This window comes from Thalassophryne amazonica, chromosome 8, assembly GCF_902500255.1.
Source record: "Thalassophryne amazonica chromosome 8, fThaAma1.1, whole genome shotgun sequence".
NCBI classification, from domain to species: domain Eukaryota; kingdom Metazoa; phylum Chordata; class Actinopteri; order Batrachoidiformes; family Batrachoididae; genus Thalassophryne; species Thalassophryne amazonica.
Genome location: NC_047110.1, coordinates 4,452,553 through 4,468,986, shown reverse-complemented (window position 1 = coordinate 4,468,986; position 16,434 = coordinate 4,452,553). Strand labels below are relative to the sequence as shown.

Genomic DNA, 16,434 nt, shown 5'->3' with positions numbered 1-16,434 from the left:
TGTGTAGTTAATAAATAAAATAATCTTCACGGATGATTCGCACATGCATGCACGTGAAAAAAAAACTACGCTGCCCCTGCTGTGGGACTGCTGCTCGCTCTTCCCCCAAACTCTGTCCTAGTTGTGAAATAAAGGACATCCTCAGTCAAACACCAGACATCTCCACGTCACTACATATCCAGTCCCTGATTGGTCATTGCGGCACGACAAGACGAAAATGTTCAGATTTTTCAACTTGGGGAGGAGGGCAACATGATGCGTTGCGACGCAGTATTGCAGCAAAAGCGCGGCAATCGCTAAAAATCGCTTCACTGGCGTCACTTCATTCGCGTCCATCGCGTCGCGCTGTGTGGCTTGGAGCCACAATGCCTCCTTCCATAGTGATCGCATGGCAACCTGTCACTGCTGTCGCTTGCGTCGCGCCCGGTTTGAACGTGGCTTTAGAAGCATGTTCTGACGTCAAATATTCCCCTGGGAACTAATCTTGGTCGGGAGATACGTAAAGCATTCCTTTTTTTGACACTTTAATTTTGATTCAAGTTTTATAATACAAAATGTACAAGGCAACTCGGGGGGGGGGGGGGGGGCAATAGAACGGTGCATGTTGCGAGTGTCCCATATGCAGTGTTGAGGCTGTCATTCTCAGCATCTATGTGGATGTTAAAATCGCCCACTATAATTATCTTATCTGAGCTAAGCAATAAGTCAGACAAAAGGTCCGAAAATTCACAGAGAAACTCACAGTAACAACCAGGTGGACGATAGATAACAACAAATAAAACTGGTTTTTGGGACTTCCAATTTGGATGTACAAGACTAAGAGTCAAGCTTTCAAATGAATTAAAGCTCTGTCTGGGTTTTAGATTAATTAATAAGCTGGAGTGGAAGATTGCTGCTAATCCTCCGCCTCGGCCCGTGCTACGAGTATTCTGACAGTTAGTGTGACTCGGGGGTGTTGACTCATTTAAACTAACATATTCATCCTGCTGTAACCAGGTTTCTGTTAGGCAGAATAAATCAATATGTTGATCAATTATTACATCATTTACTAACAGGGACTTAGAAGAGAGAGACCTAATGTTTAATAGACCGCATTTAACTGTTTTAGTCTGTGGTGCAGTTGAAGGTGCTATATTATTTTTTCTTTTTGAATTTTTATGCTTAAATAGATTTTTACTGGTTACTGGTGGTCTGGGAGCAGGCACCGTCTCTACGGGGATGGAGTAATGAGGGGATGGCAGGGGGAGAGAAGCTGCAGAGAGGTGTGTAAGACTACAACTCTGCTTCCTGGTCCCAACCCTGGATAGTCACGGTTTGGAGGATTTAAGAAAATTGGCCAGATTTCTAGAAATGAGAGCTGCTCCATCCAAAGTGGGATGGATGCCGTCTCTCCTAACAAGACCAGGTTTTCCCCAGAAGCTTTGCCAATTATCTATGAAGCCCACCTCATTTTTTGGACACCACTCAGACAGCCAGCAATTCAAGGAGAACATGCGGCTAAACATGTCACTCCCGGTCCGATTGGGGAGGGGCCCAGAGAAAACTACAGAGTCCGACATTGTTTTTGCAAAGTTACACACCGATTCAATGTTAATTTTAGTGACCTCCGATTGGCGTAACTGGGTGTCATTACTGCCAACGTGAATTACAATCTTACCAAATTTACGCTTAGCCTTAGCCAGCAGTTTCAAATTTCCTTCAATGTCGCCTGCTCTGGCCCCTGGAAGACAATTGACTATGGTTGCTGGTGTCGCTAACTTCACATTTCTCAAAACAGAGTCGCCAATAACCAGAGTTTGATCCTCGGCGGGTGTGTCGCCGAGTGTTGAAAAACGGTTAGAGATGTGAACGGGTTGGTGGTGTACACGGGGCTTCTGTTTAGGTCTACGCTTCCTCCTCACAGTCACCCAGTCGGCCTGCTTTCCCGGCTGCTTAGGATCTGCTGGAAGGGAACTAACGGTGGCTAAGCTACCTTGGTCCGCACCGACTACAGGGGCCTGGCTAGCTGTAGAATTTTCCACGGTGCGGAGCCGAGTCTCCAATTCGCCCAGCCTGGCCTCCAAAGCTACGAATAAGCTACACTTATTACAAGTACCATTACTGCTAAAGGAGGCCGAGGAACAACTAAACATTTCACACCCAGAGCAGAAAAGTGCGGGAGAGACAGGAGAAGCCGCCATGCTAAATCGGCTAAGAGCTAGTAGCTGCGCTAAGCTAGTGGATTCCTAAAAACACACAAAGTGAATAATGTGTAAATAATTTAGAGGTGATTCAGCAGAGGGAGTGCTTTAGTTAAGGCACGTGAAGATTACACTGTGAAACAAATGGTTATCTAGATCAATCTAACTGCGCAGATTAAACAGCTAACAGATACAGCAAAACACCGCTGTGCTCCGGAACAGGAAGTGATACAATACCGCAGTGAGAGCCAACCACCCACAAACTCAGACTCTGGTAGTCTGAATTCTGTCTTGACTCTTGTAGAGAAGAGTCAAGACAGAATTCAGACTACCAGAGCTAGAATTTTAGCTGAGGAAGCTTCTGTGATTTGAAGCGAAACGTCCTCACGTCAAGCAAATCCAGTCCAGTCGAAGATTCAAGCTTCTCTACTATTGACGTGAGGACGTTTCGCTTCAAATCACAGAAGCTTCCTCAGCTAAAATTCTTGCTCTGGTAGTCTGACTTCTGTCTGACCGTAGTTTTAAACCTAACCAGACACCTCCTAATGAGAGGCAGACTGCTATTGGTTAGTGACTAAACAATTGTTTTAATTAGCACCTATTGTGCTCTAGTTAGCACCCTCCTAATGACAGGGTAGATGTCCCTCCTAACGATGGGACTGACGCCTCTCCTAATGGCGTGAATGACTCATTACCATGAACAAAGGACTGAAACTGCTTTGATCTGAGTACCCCATTGTAAGCAGGGGACAAAGCGTGTCTCAGACCCCCTCCCCGGTTAAGGCTGGGTTTCAATTGTTTCATATAGAATGCCTCCTTGACCCCTCTCTTAAACCATTTCTTCTCTCTGGCTAAGATTTTAACTTCCTTGTCCTCAAGTGTATGGTTAGTGTCTTTAAGGTGGAGATGAACTGCAGACTGAGGTCCACTGACACCCTCTCTGCAGTGCTGGTATAGCCTTTTGTGTAAAGGTTGCTTAGTCTCACCTACAGTAGTGTTCAGAATAATAGTAGTGCTATGTGACTAAAAAGATTAATCCAGGTTTTGAGTATATTTCTTATAGTTCCATGGGAAACAAGGTACCAGTAGATTCAGTAGATTCTCACAAATCCAACAAGACCAAGCATTCAAGATATGCACACTCTTAAGGCTATGAAATTGGGCTATTAGTAAAAAAAAAGTAGAAAAGGGGGTGTTCACAATAACAGTAGCATCTGGTGTTGACGCTACAAACTCAAAACTATTATGTTCAAACTGCTTTTTTTTAGCAATCCTGTGAATCACTAAACTAGTATTTAGTTGTTTTCATGATCTGCAAGGCATTAATTTTGTTGGTTTGGTACCAAGATTTTGCTGGTTTACTAATGTGCTTGGGGTCATTGTCTTGTTGAAACACCCATTTCAAGGGCATGTCCTCCTCAGCATAAGGCAACATGACCTCTTCAAGTGTTTTGACATATCAAACTGATCTATGATACCTGGTATGCGATATATAGGCCCAACACCATAGTAGGAGAAACATGCCCATATCATGATGCTTGCACCACCATGCTTCACTGTCTTCACTGTGAACTGTGGCTTGAATTCAGTGTTTGGGGGTCGTCTCACAAACTGTCTGCGGCCCTTGGACCCAAAAAGAACAATTTTACTCTCATCAGTCCACAAAATATTCCTCCATTTCTCTTTAGGCCAGTTGATGTGTTCTTTGGCAAATTGTAACCTCTTCTGCACGTCTTTTATTTAACAGAGGGACTTCGCGGGGGATTCTTGCAAATAAATTAGCTTCACACAGGCGTCTTCTAACTGTCACAGCAGTTACAGGTAACTCCAGACTTACTTTGATCATCCTGGAGCTGATCAATGGGTGAGCCTTTGCCATTCTGGTTATTCTTCTATCCATTTTGATGGTTGTTTTCCATTTTCTTCCACGCATCTCTGGTTTCTTTGTCCATTTTAAAGCATTGGAGATCATTGTAGATGAACAGCCTATAATTTTTTGCACCTGCGTACAAGTTTTCCCCTCTCCAAACAACTTTTTAATCAAACTTCGCTGTTCTTCTGAACAATGTGTTGAACGTCCCATTTTTCTCAGGCTTTCAAAGAGAAAAGTATGTTCAACAGGTGCTGGCTTCATCCTTAAACAGGGGACACCTGATTCACACCTGTTTGTTCCACAAAACTGACAAACTCACTGACTGAATGCCACACTACTACAACCCCTGGCAAAAATTATGGAATCACCGGCCTCGGAGGATGTTTATTCAGTTGTTTAATTTTGTAGAAAAAAAGCAGATCACAGACATGACACAAAACTAAAGTCATTTCAAATGGCAACTTTCTGGCTTTAAGAAACACTATAAGAAATCAAGAAAAAAAAAAAGTTGTGGCAGTCAGTAACGGTTACTTTATTAGACCAAGCAGAGGGAAAAAAATATGGACTCACTCAATTCTGAGGAATAAATTATGGAATCACCCTGTAAATTTTCATCCCCAAAACTAACACCTGCATCAAATCAGATCTGCTCGTTAGTCTGCATCTAAAAAGGAGTGATCACACCTTGGAGAGCTGTTGCACCAAGTGGACTGACATGAATCATGGCTCCAACACGAGAGATGTCAATTGAAACAAAGGAGAGGATTATCAAACTCTTAAAAGAGGGTAAATCATCACGCAATGTTGCAAAAGATGTTGGTTGTTCACAGTCAGCTGTGTTTAAACTCTGGACCAAATACAAACAACATGGGAAGGTTGTTAAAGGCAAACATACTGGTAGACCAAGGAAAAGCGTCAAGACAGAAAACTTAAAGCAATATGTCTCAAAAATCGAAAATGCACAACAAAACAAATGAGGAACGAATGGGAGGAAACTGGAGTCAACGTCTGTGACCGACCTGTAAGAAACCGCCTAAAGGAAATGGGATTTACATACAGAAAAGCTAAACAAAAGCCATCATTAACACCTTAACAGAAAAAAAACAAGGTTACAATGGGCAAAGGAAAAGCAATCATGGACTGTGGATGACTGGATGAAAGTCATATTCAGTGATGAATCTCGAATCTGCATTGGGCAAGGTGACGATGCTGGAACTTTAGTTTGGTGCCGTTCCAATGAGATTTATAAAGATGACTGCCTGAAGAGAACATGTAAATTTCCACAGTCATTGATGATATGGGGCTGCATGTCAGGTAAAGGCACTGGGGAGATGGCTGTCATTACATCATCAATAAATGCACAAGTTTACGTTGATATTTTGGACACTTTTCTTATCCCATCAATTGAAAGGATGTTTGGGGATGATGAAATCTTTTTTCAAGATGATAATGCATCTTGCCATAGAGCAAAAACTGTGAAAACATTCCTTGCAAAAAGACACATAGGGTCAATGTCATGGCCTGCAAATAGTCCGGATCTTAATCCAATTGAAAATCTTTGGTGGAAGTTGAAGAAAATGGTCCATGACAAGGCTCCAACCTGCAAAGCTGATTTGGCAACAGCAATCAGAGAAAGTTGGAGCCAGATTGATGAAGAGTACTGTTTGTCACTAATTAAGTCCATGCCTCAGAGACTGCAAGCTGTTCCTCAGAATTGAGTGATTCCATATTTTTTTCCCTCCGCTTGGTCTAAAAAAGTAACCGTTACTGACTGCCACAATTTTTTTCCTGATTTCTTATAGTGTTGCTTAAAGCCAGAAAGTTATATATCACTTCACTTTATTTGTGTCCCCCATAGGGCAATTAGTTTTGCAGCTTGAGAATACATTAAAAGCACATGACACACAGAACACACACCAGTACCATGGTGCAGCATCACAAACAATTACACAGTCCAAACATTAAAAATACAGTCCATTAAAATGCTTCCACAGTTTTAACTCCTTCCTTGGCCTGTGTTTAGAACAGTAATGGCTGCAGGAACAAAAGAGAACTTAAATCTGTTGTCCTTCACAGAGGGAAACCTGAGCCATGAGCCAGAAGGTAAATATTGAAAATCACTAAAAAGAGGATGAGCAGAGTTCGACAGTATACTCAATGCTTTTCTCTTTACTTGTCTGTGGTATAGGTCAGACAACGTACTCTGTGGTCCTCCCAGTACCTTTCCACAGGCCTTCACTATTTTAACCAGTGAATTTTTAGCCATAAGACTGAGATTCCCATACCAGCACAACATAGAAAAGGTTAAAACAGACTCAATACAAGATTTGTAAAAAAGAATCATAATAGTCTTATCCACTTGAAAATAAGACAATTTACGAAGACAGAACAAATATTGTTGACCATTTTTACACAACATGTCAGAATTAACATTAAAATTTAGCTTGTGATCAATTATAGTCCCCAGATACTTAGAAGTTTCCACAGACTCCACCTGCTGGCCCTTAATGAAGGTAGCCTGAGCTGGTGTGAGCTGTCGTCGGAAGTCCACAGACATATCTTTTGTTTTAGCCACGTTTAGTTGAAATATGACTCATCACACCACTTTACATTTGAAATGACTTTAGTTTTGTGTCATGTCTGTGATCTGCTTTTTTTCTACAAAATTAAACAACTGAAAGAACATCCTCCGAGGCCGGTGATTCCATAATTTTTGCCAGGGGTTGTATTATTGTGAACACCCCCTTTTCTACTTTTTTTTTTTTTTTTTTTTTTTACTAATAGCCCAATTTCATAGCCTTAAGAGTGTGCATATCATGAATGCTTGGTCTTGTTGGATTTGTGAGAATCTACTGAATCTACTGGTACCTTGTTTCCCATGTAACAATAAGAAATATACTCAAAACCTGGATTAATCTTTTTAGTCACATAGCACTACTATTATTCTGAACACTACTGTATGTAGTGTTCGTTACAGTTTTCCTGACATCTGATAGAATACACTACATTGCTCTGTAACTAGGGATCCTGTCCTTAGGGTGAACTAATTTCTGTCTCAAGGTGTTAACCGGTTTAAAGTAAACTGGGATTTTGTGCTGTCTGAAGATCCTCTGTAGTTTTTCCCCTACTCCTGCTAAATAAGGGAGAGACACTCCTTCTTGTCTCTGTCTCCTGTCTATCTGGTCTCTTTGTTTTCTGGGACTTCTGTACTTTGTTCAGGGACCATTCTGTGAGGGCTTTCTGGACAAGTTGTTGTTCTTTAGCCCTTCCCTCTGCAGTTGTGGGCACCTGTAGGGCTCTGTGTTGAAGAGTCCTGATCACCCCGAGCTTGTGTTCAAGGGGGTGGATTGAGCCAAAGAGTAGATATTGGTTAGTGTGAGTGTGTTTTCTGTAAACCCCTGTCTGGAGCTGCCTGTTCTCTCCAATCGTAACATCACAGTCCAAGAAGGCTAAATGGTTGTTTCTGGCATCCTCACGTGTGAACTTGATATTGGAATCCACCGAGTTGATGTGTTCTGTAAAGTCTTCAACCTCCTGTTGCTTGATTTTAACCCATGTGTCACCGACATATCTGAACCAGTGACTGGGAGAGATGCCCGTGAAAGACGTCAAGGCTGTCTTCTCCACTCGCTCCATGTACAGATTGGCCACAATGGGGGATACCGGAGACCCCATCGCACAACCATGGATCTGCCTGTAGTAATTCCCCCTAAACAGGAAATATATGGTGTTAAGACAGATCTCCAAGAGTTGGCAGATGTGGTGTGAGTTTGGTCCTTTCAAGTAGAGACACATCCTCCAGCAGTCTCTGCCTCACAGCTGAGACGGCCTCAGTGGTGGGGATGCAGGTGAACAACGATGTCACATCAAATGACACCATAGTTTCATCTGCCTCCAGCTGCAGGTCCTTGATCTTGTTCACAAAACCCACTCACACTGTCCAGTGTAAAATCCAAGTTGACACCATCAACAGTACTGAAAGGAGGATCAAGAAATCACATACAGAGACTTCTGCTTAGTCTGTGTGGTATTTTACTCTTATTCAGTAATTTATGTTGAATCCTGAAAAAACATGGCCCCACATCTGTCCCTTGTTGATATGTTCAAACATTTTTTCTATCTTCTTTGTTCATTTATATTTTTCTTACCCTCTTCATTCATTTTTTTAAAATCAGCACTAATTTCCATCAGCCCTGACACCAGTCCAGCATCAGGGTTGCGGGTTGTCACTGACTTTGTCCAGTTACGTCTGTGCAAACTTTTCTTTGTAATCTTTATCGATTTCTCAGACACACCTGCCATTTTCGTCTTTTATCCATTCCAGTGCATTTTGCTCACAAAAAACTGTCCAAACTTTAAACTATTTTTGCTTGCCGTCATTATGCATCCCATAATACGTAGTTCTTACAGGTTTTTACTGTTTAGGCTACACCTACCCTGTCACGAACTACCCAGACTCTGTTTCATTAACTGGCTTTATTAACATTTATGGACACAAACAAACTGCGGGACGAGGCGCTAAGCTGTTTAGCATAGCAGCTCTTCGTCTAACTCTAACTCTAACCCTAACCCGGCAAGCCTCATGCACACCGTGGTGCTCAGAGTAACAGTAACGCCCGCTGGCTAATGTGAGAACTGTCACAAACACATCACATCACCCCTCAATCAGATTGGACATGATATCGACAGGTGACAAAATAAATCCCAAAAGTCAGGAAACTGCAGATCGATGAGTGATTCTCACCCCTGTCAATCCAGGCTGTGCTCAGGTTGCCCTGCCTGGTCTTTGAGTCCTGGTGTACTGCTCGGTCAACCAGTAGCTGGTGTTTCGACCCTCTGGTATTGTTTCCAATGCCCTTCTCAGCTCATGGGTTGACTCAAAAAGTCGTGCAGCAGCATTTTGAACCAACTGCAGACACGAACGTAGCGACTGATTGACCCACAAAAAGTGAACTACAATAATCAAGACAAGACAAAATAAAAGCATGGCTCACTGTCTCAAAGTGCTGCCTAGACAGAAAAGATTTCACAGTTGCTAACTGCCGTAGATGATAAAAACCGGACGTAACCACAAACGTCATTAATCAGTAATAACAGGTCTAAAATAAACCTCCAAGGGTCCTAAGACAATGGAGGATGACTCACAGGGGCCACTGGGTCCAAACATAATCACCTTTTACATCCACTGCACCGCCCAACGCCTAAATGTAGTTGTAATAGATACAGTCAAAGTCGTCCTGGAGGGAGAGGAGTTCTTCTAATTACTAGAAAAACTACATGTGTTCACATCTGGATCAGCTGTCCATCCTAAATGGCTAGCTATACAGAGATGTACGAAGGTGCACCAAAAGAGCTCCAGCATTTACGTGACGCTCGTTGGGCATGTCGTTTTATAGCTCTAGGTCACATCATGGATAGATTGCCTGCCCTGAAGCAACTACTGCAAGAGACAGGCCAAAAACCTAACGGCGACAGACCTGTTGAGGCTCAAGGTCTGCTGACACGGACTGATCTTGAATTCATAGTGCTTCCTGTTACAATCCCTAAAGTGTTTGGAGAAATGAAACTTCTCTCTGATATGCTGCAGTCTTCAACACCTGACATTTCAAAAGCTGCAGATTTAGTTGAAGCTTTTGTTCAGACACTGAAGGATTAAGGCAGGAGCCGATGATGTGTGGGATGGTTTTGGGCAACGTGATCCAACACCAAAACGACAGCTACAAAACACGCTGAGCTCAGAGAGTCAGAACCAGACAAAGACGGGTTTCCTGAAAGTTCAGCTACAATTTTCCAGAAGGTCCATCTGAGATTCAAGCTTAGAGTTGATATTTTGGTGAAAGAAAATCCTCCTCTATAGCACTTCATCATGAAGCTGTATAACTGGTGATGCAAAACTCACAAAACATGCACTGTGCACAATTTCTCCAGTCACAGCCATAGAAGCCCATAACTTCTGGGTTGTCTGGGTGTCTTCTCACTGTTCTCCATCTTGCATAGTCACTCAGTTTTTGAGAACTGTTTACTCCACACAGATTTATCATAGAGTGTCACACTGTTTGCATTTCTTCATAACTGATGTAAATAAAGTCCAAGACATATTCAGTGACTTGGAAATGTTCATGTATCCATCCCCTGACTTGTCTGAAGAAGACTGGTAATTAAACGGATTATTTGCAGGTATTATACCAAAGAGGCCCATTACTTATGCAACCCATCATCTTGGCTTTTATATATATATATATATATATATATATATATATATATATGCACACACACACACACACACACACACACACACACACACACACACACACACACACACACACACACACACACACACAGAGTGGTGGGCACGGCTAACTAAAAAGTTAGCTTTGATAACAGCTAATCAGCTAACTGAAAAGGTATCTTTTATAAAGCTAAACCGATAAACTATCCAAAAATTTATCGGGAGCTACAGCTAACCAATAACTTTCATTATTGTCTCCGGTACACTTGCAACAACTTCTGTCTTCGTGCGCCCTGCCCACTGCTGGAAGCAGTTTTGATAAAAAAAAACTCCATTAATGCCAATTCTGTTTAATGCTGTTGTCCGTGTAGAGCCTGATCAGAGCATCTCAAATGCCCCAACCAGTCCCAGCAGAAGACTGCCCCTCCCTGAGCCTGGTTCTGCTGGAGGTTTCTTCCTGTTAAAAGGGAGTTTTTCCTTCCCACTGTAGCCAAGTGCTTGCTCACAGGGGGTGAGCAAGCACACTAAAAACTTCCAAATTAGTGCAATACTTTAAAACTAAAACATATAGCTGATGTTTTCACTTGATAAAACTTCAGAAGTGACGTTAATTTAAATAACATTTCCAAAATTAGTTTGGTTTAAATTTTAACCATAAGTTAAAAGTGCTTGCCTCTGGATGACTTGGGTGATATTGCCAGTGAGTTAGTTTGGTGTCAAGAGCAATTATCTTGTGAACAGCTCTTCTCTGACTACAGAGGATAAAACTGTTTCTTCTGAAACCAGCTCTGCTCTGTTTACAGAGAACAGGGCTGTTTATCTGTTGCAAAACATTTAACAGGTAAGTGATAAAATCTTTGATATCAGACTTAACAAATGTTTTTAACTAATTAAGATTTATTCACTTCACCTACAAAAACATGTTAGTGATCTAAAAATTTTTGGAGCAAAATTTATCGGAAGATAATTGGACCGATGATGGTTTTCAAAGTTATCCTAAAAGCTAATCCAATAATGAAAACATTAGCTTTGATAATTTGTGGTTATGTGTGTGTGTGTGTGTGTGTGTGTGTGTGTGTGTGTGTGTGTGTGTGTGTGTGTGTGTGTGTGTCAGACAGATAATCCATCTGTATTTTTAGGGACATGTTCCATTTCTCATCATAAACTATAAACTGAAATTAAAGTTTTCCTTAAATACCTGAATTTGAGAAGAGGAAAAAAGTGAGAATGAACTGCGGTCAAATAAAAGTTCAGCTCTCTGAAATTAATGCATTGTGTAGATTTTTTCAGATATAATGAAAAAAAAATGGCTCCGCCACAGAGCCTGGTCCTGCTTCAGGTTTCTTCCTGTTAAAAACATTAACATTAAATCTCTGACACTTCTGACCTTTTCAGTTCTGAATCCAACCATGCCAGCCATCATCACTTGAAGGAAAGGAGTTTGATTTTAAACACAGCAGTAATTTGGGTTTGAGGAACTCCACAGAAGCAGCTGTGGCTGGGTTAGGGTTAGAACTTGGGGTACCTGGTCACTCGAGAGGTAGGAGATAAGTTTGGCCAAAGGAATGTTGTGGCGGAAAGCCGGCGTGAAGGAAAGTGTGGCGAAGCGTCTTAGTATGAAGCGGTCGATGAAGACGTCGAGCCGTTCCAGACTGTAGGTGAGTGCCAGCTCCTGTAGGTCCAGGTAGTTCTCCTCACTCACCTCCTTCTCCAGGTACTGGCAGCAGAAATCCACTACTCTCCAAACCTGAACATCACAAATCCATTTACATTTTTCATAGACTTCCAGTACGTTTCTTCAAAAGAATTAACGACACAAAAAGTTAATTCATTCATTTGGGTAAACTGAAAAATGAGGTATGACTGGAAAATTTTACATGATTCTCAGACATGATTTAGATGTTTCTTAATGGCTTCCATCAAGAAACTAAAAAAAAAGAAAAAAAAAAAAAAAAAGCCGTCTTCAGTCCTGGACCAGGTACTGGTCCTGCTCACGTCTTCCCAACCCATGTCTATGTGTGAGCTTCAGTCCAGGCTCAAGGTTCCTCACAGTCAAAGTCACAAATGGAAACACAGTTCCTGTCAGATCCTGGTGGAAGGACATAATAACAAACAAACAACCATCAGTACTGACAGATTTAAACATTCATCAAATCAACATGTTAATAAATCAAAAACAACAAAGGTGTGCAAGCAAATACATGATCTACAGGGTGAGTAGATGGAACCAGGTTAGATCTCCGGGGGGGGGGGGGGGGGGGGGGGGGGGACACTACTCATAATATTGCAGTATTTATTTTTACTATATAAAAAAATCTACTTTTACAATATAAAATTTTACTTTTAAAGTCCAGAATTAATTTCAGGGGAAGTGGAAAGAATCTAATACCACTTTCATTCAGCAGAGGGTGCAATGTCTCCGTTGCCCATCTAAGTGTTAAGCCGCGGCCACACGGAGCTAACAAAGGACACCAAAGCCAAAACGAAACAAGAAATGTGGACTTACTTTGACTTATAGAGGCCATAGTTTAACCGTCATCCAGCTTCATTCCTGCAGCTGGTGCTTTGTCGGAATTTTCAAACTTAAAATGAACGAATCCCGACGATGACCTCAATTCATCCGGATTTTGTTTTACTTTCTGTCTTGATAGTTCCTCATCATTTGCATAGTTCCCATAATGTCAGCATTCCGTTTCACTGTCATCCAACTTCATGCAACCTCCCAAGTCCAAAGTCTTGCACGAATGTTGACGAAATCTGAACAGATAAATAACTAAAGCTCCAATGGGCTGAACGTAACATCCTTGTATCGCTGATGACTCGTCCAGCTCTGGGACAAAAAGCAACATTTTCATAGAAACAATAGCGATAAGAATGTTTTATCAACTACTGTAACTATTTCCACACGTTCCAGCTGTTTGTGACTGGCCTGGGTGTGCACATACGTTGTCAAGACAACGAGACCCTGCACCTTCAGGTGCTGTGGACATGAGCGCAGGGCTGGCTGCACTCGGTCTCATACCCACTGTCGATCACGTCATTGTGTTTGTTTTGATTTCATTTAAAACATTGAGGTCGACGGTTGCTTTTTTGTTTGTTTTTTGGGTTTTTGTTTTACAACCCCAATTCCAGTGAAGTTGGGATGTTGTGTGAAATGTAAATAAAAACAGACTTTCAAATCCTCTTCAACCTATATTCAACTGAATACACCACAAAGACAAGATATTTAATGTTCAAACTGATAAACTTTATTGTTTTTGTGCAAATATTTGCTCATTTTCAAATGGATGCCTGCAACAGGTTTCCAAAAAGCTGGTACAGTGGTATGTTTCCCACGGTGTTACATCACCTTTCCTTCTAACAACACTCAATAAGTGTTTGGGAACTGAAGACACTAATTGTTGAAGCTTTGTAGGTTGAATTCTTTCCCCTTCTTGCTTCAATTCAATTTTCAATTTATTTTTATTTATATAGCGCCAAATCACAACAGAGTTGCCTCAAAGCGCTTCACACAGGTAAGGTCTAACCTTACCAAGCCCCAGAGCAACAGTGGTAAGGAAAAACTCCCTCTGAGGAAGAAACTTCAAGCAGACCAGACTCAAAGGGGTGACCCTCTGCTTGGGCCATGATACAAACATAAATTACAGAACAATTCACAGAACAATTCACGGACGAATATACAAGAAATGCTATTGGCACACAGGCCAGGAGGGTCGCCAACACGAACACAACTCCCATCTCTGGATGGAGCTGCACCTTAAACAGAGAAAAAACAGAATCAGGCATCAGAAACACAAGAAATACAGTATAATTTGTCAGCATTAAACAACAAGAAAAACAGAGAAATACTAAGGTGATCGCCGGCCACTACCCCTAAACTTCGCTAAAAGACCCAGAATTTAGGTAAAGTTGAGGCCGAGGCCCGCTCCAATTACTAATAAAATGAATTAAAAGAGTAAAAAAACGCAAAACAAAACTGTACCAGTATGCTAGCCGTATGAAAGGGAAAATAAGTGCGTCTTAAGTCTGGACTCGAAAATCTCCACAGAATCTGACTGTTTTAGTGCACCCTCCATGTTATTGTCCTGCCTTAAGATGATAGCAAAACAGAGTGAGCGAGGCTGCAGCACAATGATGTCAGATTCTGAGTCGTTTTATGCTTTGTGGATAAAATAAATAATTCACGGTAATCACGAATATGAAAAATAATCGCGAATATAAAAAATAATCGTGATTGGCGAATATTGTAATAATTGTGACTGCCCTATCCGTAGGATGAGTTCGTTCAAATGTAAGTACTGGAAATAGCCAAAAATGGCAAAAATTACCTCAAAATCGAAACTTAAAATAAAAATGGCTGACTTCCTGTCGACATTTCACCATGAGAGTAAGAGACTTTTTTGTGCATCTTCGCATGGTAAATATGTGTACCAAATTTCGTGAGGCTATGATGAAAAAACCCCCTATGCAGAGGGTTTTTTTGAAAATTTCTAGGGGGCGCTATTTCGCAATTTCCCTGCGACCTTGTACGTGACCCCCAAAATATCGAATTTCGGATCCGGCTGGACAACTTTGCAAAGTTTGGTGAGTTTTTGAGCATGGCAAAGGGCCGAAATTTGTATATTAAAAATGATAATAATAATAATAATAATAATTATAATAACTAGGACTGCAAGCAGTCATATACGGGCCCTCGTTCCGTACGACCGCTGACCCAGACCAACGCGTCCCCTTGTGACCAGATGTGGGCATGTGCGTACAGGGGCAACCACTCATCCCACAGTTCAAATTTCAAGCAAATCACACAACGCATGAAGGAGTTATGACATGTTGATATTTCATCCACTAGGGGGCGCTCAGTGTACAAATAGATGGGCAAGGTGTGGTAAGGGGATGACCCGCATTACACATGTGAAGTTTCAAGTCAGGTAAAGCATGAAGGAATTATGACCAGTTGATTGTTTATACACTACGGGGCGCTCAGAGCACAAACAAAGGGGCCAGGTGTGTTTAGGGGCCAACTGTCATCACACATTTGAAGATTCATGTCAATCAGGCAAAGCATGAAGGAGTTATCATGACTTGATGTTCCATGGTGATGGGTCAAAATGGCGGCGCCATAGCGGCCACACCCATCGACATGGAGAAAAGCTTTCGATAACTTTTGATCAGTATCATCTCTGGATGCTGAGAAAGAAATTTGAAGCGCATTGGACAAAATCCCTAGGAGGAGTTCGTTCAAATACAATAGGCCTCATGTATCAACATTGCGTACGGTGATATCTGAGCGTATATGGGGTGTACGCCAAAATGGCTGCGCTACTTGGCATTTATCAATGTGGTCGTTGGCGTACACTGCGCTGAAAATATACACCAGGTCGAGAGGTGGCGTAAATTATACACCAAAATGAACCAGCGCTGGAATCCACATAAAAATGAAACTGATCAACATGATAAACAGTGCCATTATACAAATGAATGCATATGTTACATAAATAACACTTTAATGATTATACTACATAATAATTAATACAAATCCCGCTTTTGCGAGATTGTTGGTCTCGAGCACGATCCGTGGCGACAATGCTGACTGCAAAGAAAGTGCTGCTCGCCTTCTCCGGAGCCTGGAGCCAGAACAGCGCTGAGCTTAACTGTATGTGGTGTGATCGTTTTAGACAATGAAATTGATTCCTTCTTTATGTTCTCTAATGCCATATACCAACACAGTGCAGAGTAGCTACCTAAACTCTGTGAGATAGAGTATCTCGTCAATAGTTTTACATCCTCATTGAAGACAACTTTGGATGCTGTAGCTCCTCTGAAAAGAGAGCCTTAAATCAGAAGTGCCTGACTCCGCGGTATAACTCACAAACTCGCAGCTTAAAGCAGATAACCCGTAAGTTGGAGAGGAAATGGCGTCTCACTAATTTAGAAGATCTTCACTTAGCCTGGAAAAAGAGTCTGTTGCTCTACAAAAAGCCCTCCGTAAAGCTAGGACATCTTACTACTCATCACTAATTGAAGAAAATAAGAACAACCCCAGGTTTCTTTTCAGCACTATAGCCAGGCTGACAAAGAGTCAGAGCTCTATTGAACCGAGTATTCCTTTAACTTTAACTAGTAATGACTTCATGACTTTCTTTGCTAATAAA

The 16,434-nt window shown here is 41.6% G+C and overlaps 1 protein-coding gene across 3 annotated transcripts in view; it reads right to left on the bottom strand.

Moving 5' to 3' along the window:
* The window catches only part of klhl36 (kelch-like family member 36), a 128,827-nt gene that overhangs the window by 44,389 nt on the left and 68,004 nt on the right, over nucleotides 1-16,434 (bottom strand). For 2 of the 3 annotated variants that reach the window (XM_034175689.1, XM_034175688.1), the window contains one exon: nucleotides 11,808-12,029. In XM_034175689.1, coding sequence (XP_034031580.1) covers nucleotides 11,808-12,029 — 222 coding nt within the window. Of the gene's footprint in view, nucleotides 1-11,807; nucleotides 12,030-12,159; nucleotides 12,239-16,434 lie in introns of those variants that run through there. The other variant, XM_034175690.1, reaches the window with a different exon arrangement.